General features: G+C 52.0%; 1 protein-coding gene across 10 annotated transcripts in view; it reads right to left on the bottom strand.

The window, feature by feature from the left end:
- NOD1 (nucleotide binding oligomerization domain containing 1) overlaps positions 1–23,336 on the bottom strand; it is an 83,094-nt gene that overhangs the window by 20,416 nt on the left and 39,342 nt on the right. For 5 of the 10 annotated variants that reach the window (XR_015723910.1, XM_087860946.1, XM_045792931.2 and 2 more), the window contains 9 exons: positions 20,068–20,157; positions 18,710–19,021; positions 17,210–17,384; positions 12,974–14,798; positions 10,253–10,336; positions 7,819–7,902; positions 6,871–6,954; positions 3,627–3,710; positions 2,652–2,735 (listed from right to left, as the gene is read on the bottom strand). Coding sequence is in view for 9 of the 10 variants with exons in the window: in XM_087860946.1 (XP_087717072.1) it covers positions 2,652–2,735; positions 3,627–3,710; positions 6,871–6,954; positions 7,819–7,902; positions 10,253–10,336; positions 12,974–14,798; positions 17,210–17,384; positions 18,710–18,910 (2,621 nt within the window). In the remaining variant the exon portion in view is untranslated. Of the gene's footprint in view, positions 1–563; positions 662–2,651; positions 2,736–3,626; positions 3,711–6,870; positions 6,955–7,818; positions 7,903–10,252; positions 10,337–12,973; positions 14,799–17,209; positions 17,385–18,709; positions 19,022–20,067; positions 20,158–23,336 lie in introns of all 10 variants that reach the window. The other 5 variants (XM_045792936.2, XM_087860947.1, XM_045792941.2 and 2 more) reach the window with 4 other exon arrangements.

The raw sequence follows: 23,336 nt of genomic DNA, 5'->3' as shown, positions 1-23,336 counted from the left end.
CACACATTTTTAAATGCGTTCTCAGAAGTGGGATCCCAGCCCAGATCTCTCCAGCTTAGGCTGCTAATCACTTGCTGGCCCGAGCAAGCAGCCAGGTCCCAACCCCAGCCTCTGAGCCCCTTAGACAATAAAGGGTGATTCATTCCTAGTGCCAATCCTGTTCCCAAGCTCCTACTTCTTAGCTCTGCTGCTCTAGCAGAGCCCATGCTCCCTCCCCATCTTTGCTGGGGCCTCAGATCCCAGAAGATAGGGACCTGCTTCCCGGGCCTCTTCCAGCCCCCAAGGCCCCTTGAACACCCTGGACAGCCTGTTACCAAGGCCAGTCGTAGGAAGACTTAGAAAAGCCTGTCATCTACGTGTTGAAATGTGCTCAGTGCTCTGCTCTGAAGCCTGTTGTGAAGGACCCACGTTCAGGGACTCAAAGTTCAGGAAGTCCTTCAGCTGTTCTTAAAACTAGAAGTGGTCTGGATAAAGCACAAAGGGCTAGAAGCTCCTGGGTGTAAATAGGATTGGACCCCGTTGTACCGTGGATGAAAGAATAAAGAAGAAGAATGAAACAGAACCTTAAAATATCATTCCTCAAAGGGCAACTTGGTAGTGTCGACCTGAATTTCAAATGTGTTCTACTTTGAGCCCACGATGGCACTTCTGGACGCTGACCCTGCGGCGGGAAAAGAGCTGTGCAAAGATCTGTGCACGCGGTACCGACCGCGGCGTTATCAGTCGTAATGTGAAATGTGGACAGCAGTAAATATCAGCAGAGAATACTGGGAAACTAAATTGCGAACATCCATTCAGTGGGACGTTGTGCAGCCTTTAGAGGGAAGGAGGTAGAGAGAACAAGGCAGAAGAACACGACATTGAAGAGTACTCGGGAGCCAGACACGCCCGGTGTGTGTCGCTCACTAGCAGGACAACCTCGGGCGGGTGGTTTAAATTCTCTGCGCCTGAGTTTTCTCAGACAATTAAGGGTGAACAGTCACAGTACAGACGTTATGGGGTGGCCGTGAGGGTGCGTGAACACCTATAAGGGGCTGAGATTAGGGGCGCCTGGGTGGTTCAGTCGGTTAAGTGTCCAACTCTTGATTTCGGCTCAGGTCATGGTCTCACGGGCGTGCGATTGAGCCCCGTGTCGGGCTCTGCACTGGGTGTGGAGCCCACTTAAGATTCTCTCTCTCTTCCTCTGCGCCCCACCCTACTCACACACTCTCTCCTGCTCGCTCTCGCAAAAAAAAGTAAAAGTAAAAGGCCAAGAAGAATGCATGGCATACAGTCAGCACTCGAGAAATGCTCGGTACTAACATTGTTACTGTCCATGTAGAGTATTGGTTCTCAACTGGGTGCTTCTCCGTCTACAGGACATTTGTCAACATCTGGAGACATTCTGAGCATCAGATTGGATCTAATGGGTAGATGCCCAGGGTTCTGCTAAACACCCTATAATGGACAGGACAGCCCCTTGCAAGAATGATTTGGACCAAAATGTCAACAGTGTTGAGACTGAGAGACCTGGACATAAAGGACATGTAAAATGTGGACAATACATGGTTAAGATTTTTTTTTTTAAGATTTGAGAGAGAGCGCGCGAGAGCACGCACAGCGGGGAGGGGCAGAGGGAGAGAGAATCTTGAGCAGACTCTGCACTAAGTGTGAAGCCTGACACAAGGCTCGATCTCACGACCCTGAGATCATGACCTGAGCTGAAATCAAGAGTCGGGTGCTTAACCGACTCAGCCGCCCAGATGCCCCTTAAGATATTTTGTAAAATACAAAAATTCTATTTTGTAAGAAAAGGGATATATATGAATACACATTCAAATGCTAGGAAAAAAAAGTTATATCTGGAAAACACGAGGGAGGAAGTACTTTCACTTCCTACTTTCTGACTTCCTTACAGTTTTTTAAAAATAAAGTATTTTTAAAGATTTTTTTTTTAGAGGAAAAGAATTAAAAATGCATTTCATGGCCAGCAGGTCTACTAGGAGAACTCTCAAAATGACATTGTCAGTATGAACGAACTCAGCTGATAGGTGCCCTGAGTCCCTAATACAGTTCTCTCACCCATAAGGAATTTATGATACAGGCAAGTAAATAAAAATTCAAATAAATTAAATGACAAAAGGAAAAACAAAACAAAACAAAAAAGCACTGTCAAAAGGCAACCTACACTAAATTAGTCCCCCTGGAGGGCAGAGGAGGAGTGAGGAAGTGGGCTTTCGGTGACTGGTGAGCTGGACCACGAAGGGCCAGACTGTGATGGGGTGCATGGGGGGGAAGGCGGCTTAAGAGGAGGAAGGGAGAAAAGTTTGAGGCAAGTGCACTGAAGTTGGACTCTGCAAGCTTATCTGAAGGTGCTCCGAGGATAATCCTGACAGAATGGCCAGCCTTCAGGTTTTTCTGAGGTCTGGGCTGGCAAAGAAGGCTAAGGTCCAACCCATGCTCCTGGGGCCCCCTTCCCTCTTCTGTACCTGTTTGTGCTTCAGGAATGGCTGTTTTCTTTTCTAGGAGGAAATTAAACTCTCAACTCAACACTGAGGAAAGGCCTAGAGCCTTTTCAATTAAAAAGGTGGCTTTTCAGTTAAGATTCCAGGCCATGCAGTCTTTGGAATGATCCCTGAGACCCAGCCTTTCAAGAGGACTCTGGTTCTTACCAGAATATTCTCAGAGTGGTGTTGTGCTGCAGGGCCTGTGCGAGGCTCTTTCCTCCTTCCGTGGAGATGCCGTTGAAAGCAAGACTGGGAAGGAAAACATGTGGGGTCAGTCATGAGAGACACGTCTACATTTGGCTTTGGCTTCAGCAACAGAAGCTCCCAGAAGGTGCTGCCTGGAGGTGGCCCCTGCCCACAAAGGAAGTGGACTTCAGGCAGGCAGAAGTGCTCAGCCTGGCCAGCAGCGGCTCCAGCTTTGTTGCTCCAGAGCCCACGCTCCGAGCGTGAGGACAGGCACAGGCCCGCTCAGGGAGAGGCCAGGCAGGACATGGAACGTCTGCAAGACCTGGTCCGAGGCACATCAGGGGCTGGGAGGACTCTGCTTCAGGTGGCTGACCAACGTTTGCAAGGTGCCCATCAGTGAGACCTGGAGAAGCGTCCTCTGCTCTGGGGAAGAGGAAACTCTGCTATCGTCCCCACTATCTTGGATTCTTTTTCAGTGTCAGGAAGAACCCAGGCAACAGGGAGACACCCGAGGCTCTGGGATTTGGCCAGTGGCCTAAAAGAAGGCCAGGGAGGAGCAGGTCTCTACAGAGATGAAGGTTCCCCTCTGTGTCAGCACCATCCTGTGAATGAGGAAGGGACAGCATCCCCTTCCAGTGTCATCTGGACTTGAGAATCCTCCCTACGTCCCCACTGCCAAGGGGCCCGGGGCAAGCGCTGAGGGGCTGGCAGAGTCCTAGGTCTTGATCTGGGTGGTGGTGACACATGACAAGTGGCCGAGCTGAACGGTAATGTGCTCTGCCTCTTACGTGTCCATAAAATGGTTTACAAAAGAAAAATCACACACACACACACATACCTTCTCCGTTAGGCAAGCCAACCCCCTCCCCTTGGCTGCTCCCCTGGCACAGCAGGAGGCACACGGAGTGCCCAGGCTGGACCCCGGGGACGGCGGGTCCCAGAAGGCAGCAGTACCTCAGGTTGGTCAGGCTGGGGTGGTTCCTCAGAGCCTCCGCGAAGGCCATGGCTCCCTCGTCCCCGATTCTGTTGCCCCACATCCTGAGGGCAGAGGCGAGACGGCGGGGTGAGCTCGCGCTCACCCCTTGCTTTCTGCCGGGGCCCGTGCTTGCCGTGTCCTCACTCGCAGGCAGAGGTCTTGGCTTCGTCCCTGGAGCTCGGCCTGGGGAAGACTCCCCGGCAGCCCCTTAGTGAGGCTGCTCCAGGCTTCACAGTCACAGGGAAGTGTAGGGATAGGACCGGCAGAAGCCTCGGGGACAGAAGCCCAGCGGGTAGTCGCCCAATTAGAGACCGACATCGCCGTGCGCTTTCGGAGAGCTGTCAGAGGGCCTGGGCACACGACTGTCGCAGAAATGCCCCCGCCGCCAAGGAGACGGGGTGGCAGCGGCCGAAAAGGGAGGCCTGTGGCGGTGCCGACTGCCAGCGTCCATCTGACCCGCCGCGGGCTCCGAGACGTTCGTGAGGACACGGTCGGTCTTCCAAGAAGCAAAGACCAGGAAGCACCCTCAGAAACCTCACCGGCAATGCCGCTTTAGGGTGACGAGGGCCCTGCCCTGCGTGCGAGTGGGTCGTTGCGGGCTGGGGGTCTGGGCAGGGAGCTGCAGTCGCGAAGCCCCACACCTGCCGTCCCCACCGCGGCTAACCTGCGAGGCTCTGCGCGGCAGGACGCTGGGCTCCTGTTTTAACTGGGTTTTTACCTGGATTTAACTATGTAATTCACATAATCTCTTGGACCTTAGCCTCCTCATCTGTAAAATGCGGCTAATAACATTCCCCCAGAGTAGGTTTGGGGTTAAGTTAGTTAATTTATGTGCAAAGCACTTAGAAAGGTGCCTGGCCTACGGCACGGTTTTTAATAGGCTGAGAGCACTGTCTGCCCGGCCCCCACCCAGCGACCTGGGGCTACCTGGGCAACGGGCTCTCACCAGACCAGTGGCCTGCCACCATCCCCTGCAGATGCTAGAGCCCTGCAAGGAGTTCTCAGTGTTTTGCATAAAAAGTGTGTATCCGAGGAGGATGCAGAGAAAGGGGAAGCCTCTTGCACTGTGGGTGGGAATGCAAACTGGTGCAGCCGCTCTGGAGAACAGTGTGGAGGTTCCTCAAAAAGTTAAAAATAGAGCTACCCTCTGACCCAGCAATTGCACTACTAGGTATTTACCCAAAGGATACAAACACACAGATTCGAAGGGATACATGCACCCCAATGTTTACAGCAGCAATGTCCACAATAGCCAAAGTATGGAGAGAGCCTAGATGTCCATCGACTGATGAATGGATAAAGAAGAGGTGGTGTGTACACACACACATACACACACACACACACACACACACACAGAGGAATATTAGCCAACAAAAAGAAAGAAAGGTAGTCATTTGCAACAATGTGAATGGAGCTAATGAGTATAATGCTAAGTGAAATAAGTCAGAGAAAGACAAATACTGTAGGATCTCACTCATGTGGAATTTAAGAAACAAAACAAATGAACACGGGTGGGGGGAGGGAGGCAAACCATAAAACAGACTCTTAACTACAGAGAACAAACCTCAGTTTGGAGGCAGGTAGGTGGGGGATGGGCTAGATGGGGGATGGGCATTAAGGAGGCACTTGTGACGCGCACTGGGTGTTTTAAGTGATGAACCACTAAATTCCACTCCTGAAACGAATACTACACTATGTTAACTAACTGGAATTTAAATAAAAAATTGAAACTATGAATAAAAAACTGAAACTATAAAAAAAAGGTATGTTTACCATACAATTGAATGGTATCAAAGTTTTAATAGAGTGGAAAGCTACTCGTGATAGGAGATTAAATGAAAAAGAATAAAACTCTGTACATGGTTTGACCTTTCCTGTACTCAGAGCACACACCTGCATGTGAGAGCGAGAAAGCTTACCTGACCTCAAATGTTGACAGTATTTCTGAGATGATTTTTAGTATACTTTTCATAGTTTACAGATAAATTGTGTTTCTTTCATAATCAGATAAAAATTATAGCAATATAAAAAGGTTTAAAAAGCCTCCAGAATCAAAACCACAGTGAGATACCACCTCACACCTGTTAGGATGGCTACTAGCAAAAGAACAGAGAATAACAAGTGTCGGCAAGGACGTGGACCGTCTGGAACCCTGGTGCCCTGCGTCTGGGCATGTAACGCGGGACGGCTGCTGTGGGAACCGGTGTGGCATTTCCTCAAAAACCTCAGAATAGAATCAACAGCTGACCCAACAACTCCGCTTCTGGGTGTACAGCCGAAAGAAGTCCAAGAGATCTGGCGCACCCATGTTCCCAGCAGCAGCCCTCACGACAGCTCCAGTGCGGAAGCCGCCCAAGTGCCCACTGACGGACAAAATGTGGCGCGTACATACAGTGGACTGTCACCCCACCTTAAAACGGAAGGAAGTGCCAACACAACTGCGGCGTGGATGAACCTTGAGAACCCCGGGCCGGCTGAAGAAAGCCAGTCCCAGAGACACAAATACTGTATGGCGTCACTTCTACACTCCCAGGGACAGAAGGCCGGGGGTGGTGGGCGGGGGCTGGAGGAAGGGACGACGGGGAGTTCTCCTGAGCGGGTAGAGCGCTTCTGGTTTGCAAGATGAAGAGTTGAGGAGATGGACGGTGGTGATGGTCGCACAACCATGAGGATGCGTAATGCCCCTGAATTGTGCCCCTACAAATGGGCAAGATGGGGATTTTTATATTATATGTATTTTACCACAAAAAAAGGAATTAAAAAAAAAAAAAAGGCCTCAGCCCCTAGGTGGCTCAGTCAGTGAAATGTCTGCCTTCGGCTCAGGTCCTGATCCCAGGATCGACACTCGCATCAGGCTCCCTGCTCAGCAGGGAGTCTGCTGCTCCTTCTCCCTCTGCCCCTGCTTGTGCTGTCAAATAAATACATGAAATCTTAAAAACAAAACAAAAAAAGCCTCCAGGGACTATAGAACATCGCCAGGGTGAAGGCCGTCTGCCTGTGGAAAGCTGGCGCACGCGGCTGGATCGGGTCCTCTGCTTGCTGGCCGTGAGACTGACGGACTCTTGCATGAATGAAATAAGTGTGTGCAAGGGAAGCTGCAGTCAGCCCCAGGGCTTTTGGTATATTTACGTTCGAGAACAGCGGCTGGCGCGATCGTACACAAAACAGCGTGTATCTCTCTCTCTCTCTCTCTCTCTCTCTCTCGCCCTCGCCTCTACTCACCCGATTTCAAAGATTGACTTGCTGTTCTTCACAGCCAGGGCGAGGCACTTTCCTCCTTCACTCGTTATTTTGTTCTCCCCCAGTCTGCAGAGAGAGCCGTGCACAGGTCAGCCCCCAGCGGTGGGGGGACTCCACCGTCAGCACCCTTGTGCCCCGCACAGGGCCCCTTCCGCCCCCCGTTCTCCTGGGACCTGCCGCGCCCATGCCCGGGCTTCCTCTCAAGGAAGGACCCACCGCCCTAGAGAGAGCCATCAGAATCCCCTCCAGACGTGGTCGCTGTCTCTGCCAAACCTTAGGGACTTAAGCTTTCCTGGGAGTTCTTTAAATGGCCTGCAGAGTATCGCTCATTTCCATCAGCAGACCCGGGGGGTTCCCGTCTCAGCTGCAAGTGGCCAAGGTCTCCAGTGCAGCACCAGGGGCTCCTCCGAGCCCGGTGCTCGGTCACCTCTGTCAGAGCACTTCCGTGACAAGGCCAAGGATCAGGCTCTTACTGGCAACTAGATGGGTGCCATGTCTGAACGTTTGTGTCCCCCCAAAATCCATATGCTGAAACTCTCAACCCCTCAGGTGATGCTATTAGGAGGCAGGGCCCTTGGAGGGGATGAGGTCATGAGGACGGAGCTGGTGTGAATGGGATCAGTGAGGCGCCCCCCAGAGCTCCCTCGCCTCCTTTTCCACCGTGTGAGGACACAGCAGAAAGGCCCCGTCCGTGAACCAGAAGCCCACCCCTCACCTGGCCCTGTGGAAACCCGAGCGTCCCGGTCAGGCCACGATTCCTCCACGCGGACAGCTTACCTGCCACACACAGTTCTCCTCACTGGACCAGTGTGACTCTGGGCAAGCAGAAGGCTTTAAGGTGAGCGCTCTTTATAGTGGCATTTATTCTTTGACTAATGAAGGGGTGACCACAGAGGCGACTGAATAGCCTGCCACGCACACCCCACTTACTTCAGGTGTGTGAGGCCTTTGCACTCGTCCAGGATTCTGGCGATGTACCTGGCTCCGACATCAGTGATCTGGTTGCTGTATAGGCTTCGAGAGAAAGCACAGCATGAGACTTTAGGATCCCAATGTCAGCTTTTTTCTTTTCTGTTTTTTGAGTTGACGCAATGTCACATTAATTTCAGGTGTACAACACAGGGAAACCGCAAGTTTATAAGTTATGCCATGTTCCATACAGTGCAGTTCCCATCTGTCACCACAGGATGCTCTGCGACATCACTGACTAGGGGAAGCCTCTCGCACTGTTGGTGGGAATGCAAGCTGGTGCAGCCGCTCTGGCAGACAGTATGGAGGGTCCTCAGAAAGCTGAAAAGAGAGCTACCCTGCGACTGAGCAATTGCACAACTGGGTATTTACCCCAAAGATACAAATGTAGCGATCCAAAGGGGCACCTGCACCCCAATGTTCACAGCAGCAGTGTCCACAATAGCCAAACTACGGAAAGAGCCCCGATGTCCATCAACAGATGATTGGATAAAGGAGAGGTGGTGTGTGTGTGTGTGTATATATGTGTGCGTGTATAGACACACACACACACTAGAATATTATTCAGCCATCAAAAATGAAATCTTGCCTTTTGCAATGACATGGATGAAACTAGAGGGTATTATGCTAAGCAAATAAGTCAATCAGAGAAAGACAATTATATGATTTCACTCATGTGGAATTCAAGAAACAAAACAGAGGATCATAGGGGCAGAGAAGGAAAAATAAAATGAAATCAGGGAGACAAACCATAAGAGACTCTTAATCATAGCAAACAAACTGAGGGTTGCTGGAGGGAAGGTGGGTGGAGGGATGGGGTAACTGGGTGACGGGCATTAAGGAGGGCATTGATGTGATGAGCACTGGGTGTGATATAAGACTGATGAATCACTGACCTCTACCTCTGAAACCAATACTACATTATGTTAATTAATTGAATTTAAATTTAAAAATATTTCTATTGAAAAAAAACATAACAATATCACTGATTTATATTCCTTAAGCTGTTCCTTTTATTCCCGTGTCCCAGTGTCATCTTAATGACCCCCATTTTTAAAGTGGGGTATGTGCTGGCTGCCGATTTCTGAGGTCTGGGCTGAAAGGAGAGAGGAAGGACACGGAGAGCAGTCTGGGGCTCCGGGGTCCCGCAGGCCGGGTGGAGAGCCCGCTGTGCCTCTGGCCCGGCCTCTACTTCTGCACCTGCAGGAAGGAGCAGGAGTCAGGGCTCCCCCACAGGCGCATTGGGACAACCGCGGGCGACCGCTCCAAGCCCGGGTGCACAGCCAGCGGCCCTGATGGGTATTGTTGCATTAAGGTTACAAGCGGCATCTCGAGGGGAAAACGTTTTGAGAGTTGGAGCCTCCTCACTGCTCCCTGTTCGTCATGTTACCACCTGATACCAGTTCAACAAGAAGCCAGAGAGAAGCTGACAGTGGTAACCAGACGGGTTTCAGGTGTCCCACAGTCACACACAGCTCCTGAGCCACACGGCCGCCTGGGATCACCCCAGCGCGGAGGGAGGGGGGGCCCGGGGGCTGACGACAGGCTGCTGCGCTCAGCCAGCAGTGGCCAGGGGCCGGCTGGACCGGCCGCCCAGCGCTTACGCTCCACCTCCCAGAGGCTCTGAAAACCCAAAGCTTTTCACAACAGTTCTGGCCACTGATGTGCCACCATTCGTGGTCTTTATCCTAACTGCTTTGACTGTTCATCCACTTTGCTGCCGAAATAGTAAAGTACTTGAAACCAGGGTGCATGCCCTTGACTTCGCCGGTCCTATCACCACGATACAGCATGTACACTGAACTCTGATTGCTGTCTTGCCCTCAGGGTTCTGGATGAGAGATCATGGGCCCATAGTGGCGAATCGAAGTGTAAACAGTATCTAGCATTTATAAAACATGTCCCCAGGGGCACCTGGGTGGCTCGTTGGTTAAGCGTCCGACTCGATTTCGGCTCAGCTCATGATCTCAGAGTCCTGGGATCGAGTCCTGTGTTGGGCTCCACTCTCAGTGGAGAGAGTGCTTAAGATTCTCTCTCCCTCTGCCCCTCCCTCCACTCAGCTCGCTCTCTCTAAAATAAATAAATCTTAAAAATATATATATATATCCCCAGCTATTCCCTCAGCAACCCCCAATCACCACTCGTAAAACACTTGCCTATATGAGGATCCCAAAACACAAGTGAAAAGGCTGCAGCTTCACATTTCCTGACTTGCTCAAAGAGCGGGCTGCTGGCCAAGCCAAGAGCAGGACCCAGGACGCCCGGCTCCCCATCCGGGATCTTCCTGGCGCCTCAGCCATCATCCCAACCGTCCAGTGACCCACACGAATGGCAGTTCCCCGCTCGTCTGTCTTACGACTGCATCCCTGGCCTGGCGCTGGTCAGAAATACGTACCCTAAGAAGGTCAGAATTTTGTACTTGGTCAGCTCTTCATATAGCACCTTTACCCCACTGTCCGTGATCTGGTTTACGCTGAGTCTGAAACAGAACAGCAAGGAAAGTTACAAGTCACGGCAGCTGATCACTATGAAGCAGCATTAATGCCACAAGGATCCAGAAGCCTGGAGGTCCCGGAGTTTTCCCAGCTATAAACCGCCTGAGAGGGTGGCCAGAGCAGTCAGCCAAAGAGCTCCTAAAAAGCCTAGTCGTCGTGGGGCCGACAGAACCACCCAGAACCCACCGGTCAGCAAGGCTACGGCACAGCCCCGACCCAACAGTAGGGCAACGAGGGACACATAAAGGACGCGCGAGGCCAGCCAGCTCTGACATCCATCCTTTGTGGGCGGCCTCTGTGTCAGCCAGGCTCTCTTTGCGTTTCTCACTGCACAGCAGGGGCCACGGGATTTGGAAACACGTGGAGCTGCTTCTAGTGATGGAAAGCTGGAGGAGGAACGCTCCCCTGTCTTGCAGGTGAGGCCAGAGATAGTAGGTGTCCTACAAGAAGCAGACAGTCCCCACGAGAACGGTCTCACCCACAATGTCCACAGCCTCCCCCTCTGGAAGTCCCACTCAGAGAGAGGGGCGGGAAAAGCGAGCCTTCTCGATGGCTGTCTCCTGCACGAGGGCCAGCCCCTCGCCGGAATTGTTCTGCACAATCCCTATACTAACAGGATATTTTGATGTGGCTAAAATGTGAAATACTATTTTTTTACTACCAAGTAATCTGTGTAACAAACTACCATGATTTGTTCAATCCTCCACCCCATCATTTAGGGGAGGCTCAAAAAACAGCAAGGCTCAGGGATGGATGAGAGTGAGATATCAGGGGTGGGCGAGATAATAATCCAAGGGTCAGCAAACTTTTTCTGTAAAGGGCCAGAGAGCAAATATTTTAGGGTCTGCGGGCCATGTGATCTCTATTGCAACTACTCAACTCTGTAGTGCGAAGCAGCCGATGCGTAAATGGTTTGGCTGTGTTCCAATAAAAATTTACAAACGCAAGCCTTGGGCCAAACTGGGCCCACAAGCTGGTCTCTGTAATAAGTGAAAGGCTGAACAAGTAAAAGTTTGATTTTCTGACCTGATCATTTTGATGTGGCCTGATACTCAGGACCCCTCCTCCCCTCGTGCCCACTTCGGTGCTGGGGCACAGGGCGTACACACACTGCATGGCCATCTAGGGTGACAGAGGCTATTAGTCACTTCCGATATCTATGCTTTCTTAGAAATAAAATCCGCCATTTCTTTAACTGGGCACATGGGATTAAGTTCTACCCCATGAAATCTAATTAGCAATTAGAATTCTCATTAGCAATAGCTGAGAAGTCTTCTTAAAAGAATGAGGTGTGTCCTTTGCCCATTCTTCTTCCTGGTGGCTAGAATGTCAACTGAATGGCTGGAAATGAGCAGCCATCTTGGGCCAAGAAGTGGAAATCAGGAAGTGAGGGCAGCAGGGCCACCGCAAAGGAGAAGAGAGCCTGGGCTCCTGATGCTCGTGGAGGCACACAGCAGCTCTGAACTGCCCTCCTCTGGACTTTTCCATGAAAGACAAGCTTGTAACCTATCTAAGCTTTCGCCAACTCTCAGTCAAAATAACCCTAATTGATGGTCTCAGGGAGCTCAAAATGCTTCTCTGGAGTTGCCCATTTCCTCCTGCTCTCTCCTTTGCTGGTGTGGAGGAAAACGTCATCCGAGGACAGCCGCCTGGGGCAGAAGCATCGCCCTGGTGCGTGCCATCTCGTGAAATGAGCACAGGGGGGCCCGGAATGTGAGCATGCCCCGGGCTGAGAGCACAGAGAACAGGCCAGGGCAGCCTCAGGCTCCCTGCATCCCCCGCCCCCACATATCGTACACCGGCACTGGTGTAACAGGTGAGCAGGATCAGTTCCAAATCCCCTCTGCTCTTCAGAAATGAGGAGCCGAGTTAGGAGAACCGAGAACTGAAACCCTTGTAGAGATTTACAAGGTGTATTTTATATAGGAAATGCTAACAGAAGAAAACAGACGGGCCTCTCTTTCCTCTAAACCATCAAACAGGAAACCACTCAAGAGTCAGCATTCTGTACTAAGATCCCTGGCAGCTCAGGGCTGCTGGCTTTGATCATGGAAAGTAACTGAGGCCAAGAAGCACAGAGTCTGCGTTTTCGGCAATCACAAAAGCTCCCACGCGCCAGAAACTTCACGCGCTATCTTTGAGCCTCCCATGAATCTCGAAAAGGTTGGTTCTTTATGATTCTGGCTCCATCATGGCCCTGCTGTGTGACCTTGAGAAATCTCTGTGCCAACACTTGCTCGTTTGCCAAAATGAAGATAATAGTACCTACCACTGGGGGAAGGTTCGATCACGTAAAATTCGTACTGCACTTCACCCATTCTCAAGAAACGCTGGTGGTTATTACTGTAACTGCTAGGATACCAGCATCTCTTTTTTCCAGATGAGGAATCAGAGAGGTTAAGCAACTCATTCAAGGACGCCCAGCCGGGGCCACCCGCCACGGAAGCTTTGTTCCTTGCCCTCTGCCACCCTGAAACAGAATAGGTCCGGGGGTTCCAAGACCAGTGGTCACGAGCGCCAGGGTAAATCAGGAGCTCCCACCCCTCGAGGCTCGTCCTGGTGTCTCCCGAGCCGGGCCCGCCCCGGCCGCACGGGCTGCTCCCCATGCCTGGCGCCCTCACCTGATGACAGTGAGGCGGCTGAAGCAGGGCTGCAGCTCCCGCACGCCGTAGTCGTTGAGATTGTTGTTGTCCAGGTCGAGGGCGAGCCGCTTGCGGAGGTGGTGCAGGACGAAGGAGAGGGCGCTGCAGTCGGCCGAGCACGCGTTGCAGTAGGTCAGCTTGAGGTAGTTGGCGCAGATGCCCCTGGCTGCCAGCCGCGCCACCTTCTCGCTCTGCGTCTCGTAGATGCAGCGCAGCATCCAGACGAACGTGGGCATGGCCTGCACCTGGCTGAAGCCCTCCACCTGCGTCCGCGGCAGGTTCTTCAGGTGGGCCCGCAGGCTGGCGAGCAGGTGTGCCCACAGGGCCTTGCGCTTTCTCCGCAGGGCCGCGGCGGGCACCAGGTGCCGCAGCAGTTTCTGCTTGGCCTTGGACAGCAGCCCGCACAGGAAGAGGTTCGTGAACTGAAAGTGCTCCTTGTTCTTGAAGGGGTCCTCCCCCGCCAGGCCGCTGCCCTTCAGGCACTGGAAAGGGAGGAAGGAGGGATAGCAGGAGTCGGCCCCTGCCCCGCCAGGAGGCGCCCACTCCTGGAAGAACGTGAGCAGCTGCTGGGTGCCCACCTTGTCGTCCACCACGAGAAAGAAGGCGGTAAAGAAGGCCTGCAGGGTGAGGTGGAAAAACTCATAGGACTGCTGCTCGCCGCCCAGGCCCTGCTCCGGCACAGCCCGCAGGAAGCCCAGCTGCAGCTCCCCCTCCTGCACCTCGGCCGCCTGCACCTCGGCCGGGCCGAAGACAAAGAGGTTCTTCTCCATGCCCCAGTGGGCCACCTGCCCCAACGAGCGCAAAGTGCCGCGGCCGGCGCGGAATGTCTCGGTCCGGCTGCGCGTGTTCCGCTGCACCAGGCTGGTGGGCTGCGTCCTGTTCAGGTGGACCTCGGTGACCAGCAGGAAGACATCGGTCAGGGTCACCGTGCAGTCGGGCAGCTGCGCAGAGCCCTCCCAAACGCTGTGGAAGTGCTGGAAGCAGCGGAAGATGATCCAGCAGAAGAGGGGCACGGCGCACAGGCTGCAGAGGCTGGGGCTGGCCTCCAGCTGGGCCAGCAGGCGCTCCTGCACGGCGCGGTCGGGGAACATCCTCCGCGCGTAAGTGTGCAGGTGGCTGGGGGAGAAGCCCCGCAGGAGCACCTTCTTGCGGAGGAACTGGCGCGGGATCTCGATGCCCGTGCGGGCCGTGAGCAGCTTGCCGGCCCCCTTGAGCAGCTTCCCATTGAGCAGGTTGGCCAGCAGGACCAGGGGGTGGGCGGGCTCCCAGGGGGAGCAGGTGTCCGGCGCGCCGCTCAGGTCGAAGTCCGAGTGCAGCTCGTCCAGGCCGTCGAAGGTGAAGAGGGCCGTCTGGGGGAAGCGCAGCAGGAAGGTGAACACCTCGTCGGGGTCCTGCTCCGGGTAGCAGTAATGCTTGAAGAGCAGGTCCTGCAGGCGCAGCATGTCGCCCTCCTTGAAGCAGCTGAACACCCGGCAGCGGAAGCAGAAGAAGAACTTGAACTCGGCCTCCAGCCGCCCCGCGGCCCACTGGCTCTGCAGCCGCTGCAGCAGCACAGACTTGCCCACGCCCGCGTCCCCGCAGATGAAGACGGTCTCGCCCTGCTCGCTGAGGACGCCCGTGGAGTGGTCCAGGAGGCAGGCCAGGCTGCCCAGCGGGCCGAGGCTCTCGTTCTGGAAGCCCACCAGCTCGGCGATGGTGTCGGTGTACATCTCCTCCAGCAGCAGCTCCTCCTTCTGGGCGTAGCACAGCACGAACTTGGAGTCACGGCCCAGTTGCTGTCGCAGCTTCTCCGTGTACCTGCTCACTGGATGGGGGGGGGGGGGGCAGGGAGACAGCCAGTTCCCCATGAAACGCTTTTTTTTTTTTAAAGTGTTTGTATTTAGTTAAGGTCTCTCTACACCCAACGTGGAGCTGGAGCTCCCCAACCCCCAGATCAGAAGCCGCAGGCGCCGGGGACTGAGCTGGCCAGGCACTGGAAAATTGGGTTGCTGGGGAAGAAACTGCCCTAGCCTTTCTTTCGCTTGTCGCCCTGCTCCAAAAACAACGGGAAGTCCCCAAACTAAATGCCAAAACTTGGGGCGCCTGGGTGGCTCAGTCGTTAAGCATCTGCCTTCGGCTCAGGGCGTGATCCCAGAGTTCTGGGATCGAGCCCCACATCAGGCTCCTCCGCTGGGAGCCTGCTTCTTCTTCTCCCACTCCCCCTGCTTGTGTTCCCTCTCTCGCTGGCTGTCAAATAAACGAAATCTTTAAAAAAATAAATAAATAAATGCCAAAACTTTCAGGGAGAAGACACAACATTCGACAATAATCTAGATTACAAATGAGCTGCGCCAAAGCACAAAAAGCGTAAACAAAGATAAAAACTACCCTGTTCAACGACGTAGCGCACAGCAGCCCCAGGGCCCCCGCCGAGACCTGGGGGCCACTGACTAAGCACCTGCCCGCCGGGGAGCAGACACGGCAACATGCAACATGGGCCTGGAGCTCGGCAAACCTGAGCTAGAGATGGGCTTACTCTGAGAGGGAGGTGGTCCTTCCCCACACAAGAGGTTCCATAAATTCCCTTAAAATACTTCTGGGATTTTCACTGTAATTTTGTTAACATAAGTGAGACACACATGCCCATTTCCAGATTCATCTATAACTTTTTCCCATCAACTGAGTCCAACTTGATTGCTCAAAATTTGTGAATTTTATCTCTTACATCTTTAATAAGGCATAATTTACATACCATAAATTCACATTTTTTACAACAGGCATTGTGTACTACTCAATGATTGTTAGTAAATTTATGGAGTTATGCAAACATCACTACAACCCGGTTCTAAAACCTCTCTATCGTAAGCCCACTTCTAGCCAATCTCTGCCCCCGGCCCTAGGCAACTGCCAGTCTGTTTCTGTCTCTATTAATTTGCCTTTTCTGGACATTTCGTATAAATAGAATCACACAATATGTGGTCTTTCACATCTGGCTCTGTAGAGTGACTTATACTTTAAAAGTTACTGAAGTAGTTGGCTAAAGAAACCAGGGGAGGGGTGCCTGGGTGGCTCAGTTGGTTAAGGGTCTGCCTTCGGCTCAGGTCATGATCCCGGGGTCTTGGGATCGAGCCCCGCATTGGGCTCCCTTCTCATCTCACCGGGGAGTCTGCTTCTCCCTCCTTCTCTCCTTCTGCCTACAGCTCCCCCTGCCTGTGCTGTCTCTGTCAAATAAATAAATCAATAAATCTTTAAAAGAAAGAAACCAGTGGAGACCTCTTTTGAAAGAATGATCACAGGCAGGAACATTTTCCTTTGCTCCTGGGGAAGGAGGCAGAACGAAGTGGGAAGGAGCAGGAAGAGTAAGAAGCTAACAGCAGCCACAGAACAGCTGGGCCCTGACCCTGCTGGCTGGCCTGGTTTCCCCCAAACACACCCCTGCTGGTCTGGGACACTGTCCTCTGTTTCTGTGTTCAAGGTCACACTGGATTCTTTAGACAGCAGAGTTGGGGATCTTGGTGCTGGTACACTGCCAGCAAGTGTCTGAAGCTAGAGGGCACACGGGCACAGAAAAGCTCCCCGGGGCCCAGTCCAGATCATGGCCCTGATTACATGCGCTCACGGTAGCCTGAACTCCTCTCGTCCTTGTCACCACGTGCAATCACACATTCGTGTGACCACTTACAGTTGGGCCTCCTGCACTGGCCTCCAAGCTCTCAGAGCCAGAACCATATCTGGTCTGCTCCCCATCATACTCCTGGCATCCAGAACAATGTCTTGGCACAGTGGGGACACCATCACTACTTGTTGAACGAATTGATTAGCTAATGCAGTCCCACTAGGCTTTGGAAATCAGGACTGGCCACTAGGGCTGATAGAAGAATACTTTGCTTAGGATAAAATTTGGAAAGATTTTTAAAAGGAAAAAAAATGCACCCTTGAATTTGCGTGACCATTAAAATGTCTATATGTGTCCGAATGGGAAGCAAGCAAGAAGCCAGAAGAGAGGCCATTCCCACACTTCCACAGACCTCACTGTAAGTCAGACCAGCTACATGTGGTCAGCTCAGCCACAGTCCCCGGGCAGCACTCGGATGACGGGGAACACAGCACCTGGGCCGACTGTGGTGGACCACCCCCCCCCCCCCGTTCATACCCTGCTGAGACCACACGCCACAGCATTTCCAAACCCCAGGGCTTTGCTTGGTGTCTGCAGTCCTCCCCGGGGCGGACTCATACCTGGGTCGGTGTTGACGACAACTCTGCTTTGAATGAGCTCTGACGGCAAGAAGCCAGTCTCCGACAGCCAAGGCCTGAGATCCACATAAGCATCTGCGAGCTGCTGGAGAACGTAGAGGAGGAACTCGGCCACCTCCTCGCCCTTGCTCTGTACCAGGTCCAGAATTTTGCGGACCTGGTGGAGGCACAAGCATGAGGGGGTGAGCTGGTGCTTGGGGAGTCCTCCTACCAGAGAGGCCCACACGCAGGGCTCCAAGCTCCTACCACAGCCTCAAGCTTGATCGTCCACCCAGCCGGGTGAGATGCTACCTGTTGAAGGCCTAGAATCTGTGAAAGGGACCCCCCCTTAGTAAGGAATTAAGGCACACAGCTCTAAAAAGCCAGGAGGCTTCCATAAACCTTAAAGTAAAAAGGCGAGACTCACAAACGAGAGGTGTGCCCACCCCTGGAATTCTCCCTTTGTCTCCTGTCCCTCTAAGCTAACACTACTGCTGACCAGAATGAGTGTTGCTGGGACAGAATGACTGCACAAGCAGAATGAGGTGGGTGCTGGGCCACACAAGGGGCTAACAGCTCCCCATGTAAATTATACCCTAAAAAAGGCTTGTTGTATTATTAAAAATGCCGGGGGGAAAAAAAAAAATCACACATAGTCAGCTACTGTACTTGCCCCCAAGAAACCCTCTGGTCTCCCCAGAGCCCGGCAGGATCACATTACAAACAAGTTCTGTCACCCCCCCCAACCAAAGAGTTTTGGGTCTTGCCAATTCTATTTTTCGGGAGATGACACAAAGCTGAAAGGAAACTAAGGGCTGTTTAGACTTCCCATGGTGGAGTGTGGAGAAGTCTTTACTGCGGACCCAGCCTGGGATGCGTTTGCTCCCAAACCAGAGGCAAGGCCGTCCTCAGAGTCTCACCCAGCAGTGAGCAGCTCTCTGGAGTTTAAAGTCACTGAATGAACACCACTGCTAGTGTTTAATGGTCATTTTCGTTTTCCCTCCTCCTAATCAAAAGTGGATTTGAAAACAACTGGTTTGGGGGCGCCTGGGTGGCACAGCCGTTAAGCGTCTGCCTTCGGCTCAGGGCGTGATCCCGGCGTTCTGGGATTGAGCCCCACATCAGGCTCCTCCGCTAGGAGCCTGCTTCTTCCTCTCCCACTCCCCCTGCTTGTGTTCCCTCTCTCACTGGCTGTCTCTGTCAAAAAAATAAATTAAATCTTAAAAAAAAAAAAAAAGTGAAAACAACTGGTTTGGGAAGCAATACACTTAAGCAAGGAGAGCGGAGAGGTAAGCGGAGTCTGCTCTCCACACGAACACAGAAGTAAAATACGGAATCGTGTCATAAGCTGATAACTCAAGTGTTTCTGTTCTATAAATGACCCCAACGGGAAATCCCGCCAATGTACTAAATGCCCAGAGGTCCTCACTCAGGTCAATGGGAGAAGCCCCTTCCGCCGACCAAGACACACAGCCCGCCAAGGCCAGCCCCTGTCACCAGCACCTTATCGGGCTGCGTGGGGCAGGCACACACGATCTCTGCATCTTCAGAAGTGAAGTAGTCGTTCTTCAGCAAGTTGTCCACCAGACACTGAGTGTTGCGGATGTGAGTGACCAGAAGTTCCCGGTTGATTTTCAACAATTTAACGTGGGAGTGAGGCTCTGATGGGATCATTCCCATCTCACGGTGGCCCTGCTTTTCCATGGCTAAAGGAGCAAGCGGCTACTTTGTCCAAATTCATCTTCGGCTACATGCGTCTTCCTGGCAGAAGGGCAATCAGGATCCACGACGCCCGCCTCTCTCTCAGTGCCGCCCCTGAAGAGACAAACCAAGTCACCAGTGAAGCAAAAGCCATGGGAAAGATCCCTCCCCTCCTCGTTGGTCCTGGAATTTCTGTACTTCAAGGCAGAGGAGTCATGCTTAAGATGGTGATCTGAGGGGTGCCTCGGTGGCTCAGTCGGTTAAGCACGTGACTCCTGACTTTGGCTCAGGTCATGATCTCGCAGTTGTGAGATCGAGCCCCACTTCGGGCTCTGCGCTTGCAACAGCCTGCTTGAGATTCTCTCTCTCCCTCTCCCTCTGCCCCTCCCCCTGCTCACGTGTGCCCACACACACTCTTTTAAAAAGAAAAAAATTAAAAAATTTTTTAAAAGATGGTGATCTGAGATACATTAAAGGAAAAAATCATAATTGAATTGTTTCTGCTTGTGGGTTACATGCCTAGAGAGGGTGACCAGAGGTAGACAACCCTTTTGTTTAGCAAAACTTCTTTATTATCTTTTAAATAATAAGAAAAGTGTGCCTCAATCCCAGCCTGGGATACAGATAAAAGGTGTATTATTTTCTGTAAAAAGGAATTGGGAGCATCCAGAATTAGAAGCAGAGGAACCATGGTTGGGGGGCGTTGACGGTTGATGGGAGAGAGGGTCTGAGCCCAAAATGGCCTGAGGAGGGAGAAAGCCAGCATGAAGTCTCCTATGGTAGCCAGAGCCCAGGAACCTGGGAACAGGGACGTTTCCATCACTGTTGCCCATTCCGGGTTGTGCCGTGGCCTTCCCGCACCCCTGCTCCAGCTATCCTCACACCTCCAGCAAAGTTTGCCTTTTACCAAGCACCCTGGGGAATGAAGGAGGAAAAATGGCCATGTGTGGAGTGAAGCGGGACATACAACTGACCACAGTGGAAAAGGCTGAGTTAACATCCAAGAGGCAAGCATATGTCTAATACAGTAGTAACTAACCAGTCATTTCCATCCCTGAAAGTTCCTTTCTGATCTATTTTAGGAACCACAACTTAAGAAAACTGTTCTCTGAAGGGATACCAGTGGATAATATCAAATTAAAATTAGGGGTTAATGATACCTTTTTAAGTTTCCAGTATTATTCTTTGAAGTGAATCAAAATATTTTAAAACAACTGTCTCTTGGGAAATCTTCAATCTCCAATTTCTTTCTGGAATTTGCAAAAAAAAAAAAAAAAGACAAGTTTCTTTAAAAATACTATCGTAATGAATGGTGAATGAACAAATGAAATTGATGACGGGATAGTTTAAATCCAAAACTCTAGGACGTTGGAGTCCTCTCTGTACCTTCTTCCTTCAGGACAATGTTTTCTAAATGTCATTTGGGCGACATATTCACTTAGAAGTATATCTTTTTTGGCCATAATTGAGTCCTACCTATACTTTATTTGCTTAACTTAGTGCTTTAGAGGGACTGTTTTATTTTTTTGTTTTTCATTCGTTGCAGTTCCAGTATAGTTAACACACAGTGTGATGTTTCACGTGGACACTACCGTGATTCGACACTTCCGTATGATACCCGTGCTCGTCACGGCACGTGCACACCCTAATCCCCGAAAATTGACTATTTTAAAACTCAGGTTAATTTTAAAGGAAACCTTAGATCAGCATTATAAATGAAAACTATCATCTCCCAGAAATAAAAAAGTAACGCAAAAATAAATTCGCTGGAAATAAACCCAGGCTATTGTATTGCACCTCAACAGTGCTGCCTGGAAAGGTCCGAGGTCTGAGGCCCGTGTCCTCGCAGAAGCATTTGAGGGTGTTAAAGACAGAGTAGCACAAAACTGCAACCTTCTTTACGCTGATCCTTCATCTGCAAGAACTGGAGGGGAAGGGCCTGTCTACTTCATGGGTCAGTGTTTTGCAGACACGGCTGCTGTGCCAGAAGAAGGCCCGGAATGGGTGTTACATTTCATCTGTTCGAACCTAATCCACGTCCGTCCTGTTTTACTCACAGCTCTTGTCTCTTCCAAGCCTGGGAGTCCCACAAAACCAGTGATTTCTCCCCTCAGCCTGCCCGCACTGACCCCACAGACGTCTCCCCCTCTTGCTATCCGAGGCAGAAACTTCAGTCTCCTGATTTACGGCCACCTAAGCCAAGCAACAAATCACGTGTCAGCCAGCTGGCAAGGAGGCTGTGGTTCTCTCATTTTCGAAGCCCTGGTTTGAGATTTAATCAGATTTGCGGAATTAGCGCAATTCAGCGAGAACTTAAGGCGTAGATGGTGCAAGAGGAAACAGAAAGCTGAACCTGCCCTGGGAAACAGAATTCAAGGGTAGACCAAATCTATAACCTGGGGCACCGCAGAGAAATTCACTTCATGGGCATCTGGTTACTACCAAACAGAGCCAGGGATCTCCCGGCCCTGATAGGGGATCCATTATGGTCTTCACCTGGTAAAAGGTGGGTCTGGCTAGTGAAGACGGTCAAGTTGTCACATCCAGGCAAACAGAAGACCAAGGTTGGGCCGGAATCAGGTTTGGTGAGCTGAATCTGCTCCGATGGCTGGGGTTCCCCCCCTGGGCAGTGGTGTAGAGCAGAGAGGACTGAAGGTGGAGATCCCGGTGAGGAAAGGCCAGGGAACAACCAAAAATATCCATTATGCCAATGGAGATGGCCAGAAAACAAGACCAATCGCAGAATAAAAGAGGAAGATGAAGCAGAGAAATGAAGGAGAAAAGATCAGGGGAGGGCTGGTCTACCACCTAAAGCCATCTCTTGAGACAAAGGCAAGTGGGGGTAGAGCCTATTGGTGGGCAGGGAGCCCCTTGGGAACTGAGGGGTTAGATGGTACCCCCAATGCGTCCTCTTTTTTCCCGGCTTTCTGATCTGCCCTCAGAGAGGTTTAGTTCCCAGGTAACAGAACCCCAGGGTCAATCCACTGCCTTAGGCTCCTTATAGAGATCTGTGCCTAGGTCCCATCTTGCAATCTGATCTTCTGAACTAAATATAAAGTCTGCAGAGCCTCCGAGAAAGGCTAAGGGAAGCTTCTCTGAAGAAAACAAAGCGAGAGGGCAGGCATTCAAAGGGAAAATGAAGTAGAGACAGGAGAGAGAAACTCTGTAAGGCTATAGAACACTGTAGATTGTTGAATAGAAATAAAATGCAAGCCATGTGTGTAATCTAAGATTTTCTAGTAGCCACGTTAAAAGTAAAAAGAAATGAAATTAATTTTCCTAATGTTCCGTTTAACCCAATATACTAACTACCTTATTTCAATACGTAATCAATATAGAATGAAACATCTTCCATTCATTTCTCTCGTATGAGGGCTCTGAAATCAGTGTGCATTTTACACTCACAGCCCCTCCCAACATGGACCAGCCACACATCAAGGGCTCAACAGCCACCCGTGGCCAGTGGCTACTGCACGGGACAGTGTAGCTTTAGAGCCCCACTGGAAGCCGGGGTAGGAAGACATCGGAGCTCCTGCCCCATCCCCCCTGCCATCTAAAAGACTGATGCCAGGAGGGAGTTAAGATGGCGGAGGAGTAGGGGAACCCTTTTTCAGCCGGTCCCCCGAGTCGAGCTGGATAAGTACCAGACCAGCCTGAACATCCATGGAACCAGCCTGAGACGCAGGAAGATACATCTGGATCTCTACAAATGAACATCTCCAGTGCTGAGTATTGAGGTACGAAGCGGGGAGCCGTGAAACCGCGCACAGATATCGGAAGATAAACGGAAGGGGGAGGGAGACTCCGCGCTCGGGCGCCGGGAAGCAGTAGCCACCTGCACAGGAGAGCGGGCGGGGCTCGCGGACGGCACCCGCAAAACAGCAGACTGAGACCGTGAGCCGGGTGCGCGCGCCACCAGACTGAAAACCGGAGCTCTGGTGCGCTCACTGGAACCAGACTGAGACCGGGAGCTCCAGAGCGTGCAGGGTGGCTGGCAGCTGGCGGTGTTAGAAACACAAAGGACAGAGACGCGCTGGCCCTGGAAGTGAGGGCAGGGACACCGGGTGTGGGGCGCACATCCCGGGACGCTGCAGGGTTGAGCAGCACCAACAGAAGCAGAGTGAAAGTGGCCAGAACATCAGTGGAGAATGGTCCGCGATCCCTCTGTTCTGAGATAGAGGCTGAGATTCGGCCACTGCAGCTCTGACTCTCAGAAGAGGCACAGCAAACCACCAGGGAAAGCTGCCAGAGAACAAAAGCCTGGAAACACCGGCTCACAGTGTGCCCATCCCCATCCCCCCTCACAGGGGACACAGAGACTCTACCCAAACAGGGTTGCCTGAGTATCGGTGTGACAGGCCCCTCCTCCAGAAGGCAGGTGGAAAAATCAAGAAGCCCACATCCCTAAGATCCCTATAAAACAAGGGCG

The sequence above is a fragment of the Ursus americanus genome, chromosome 3, assembly GCF_024610735.1.
Source record: "Ursus americanus isolate L20-20 chromosome 3, mUrsAme1.1.p, whole genome shotgun sequence".
Taxonomy (NCBI): Eukaryota; Metazoa; Chordata; class Mammalia; order Carnivora; family Ursidae; genus Ursus; species Ursus americanus.
The sequence above is the reverse complement of the archived record's forward strand: the minus strand, read 5'-3'. Positions and strand labels throughout refer to the sequence as shown.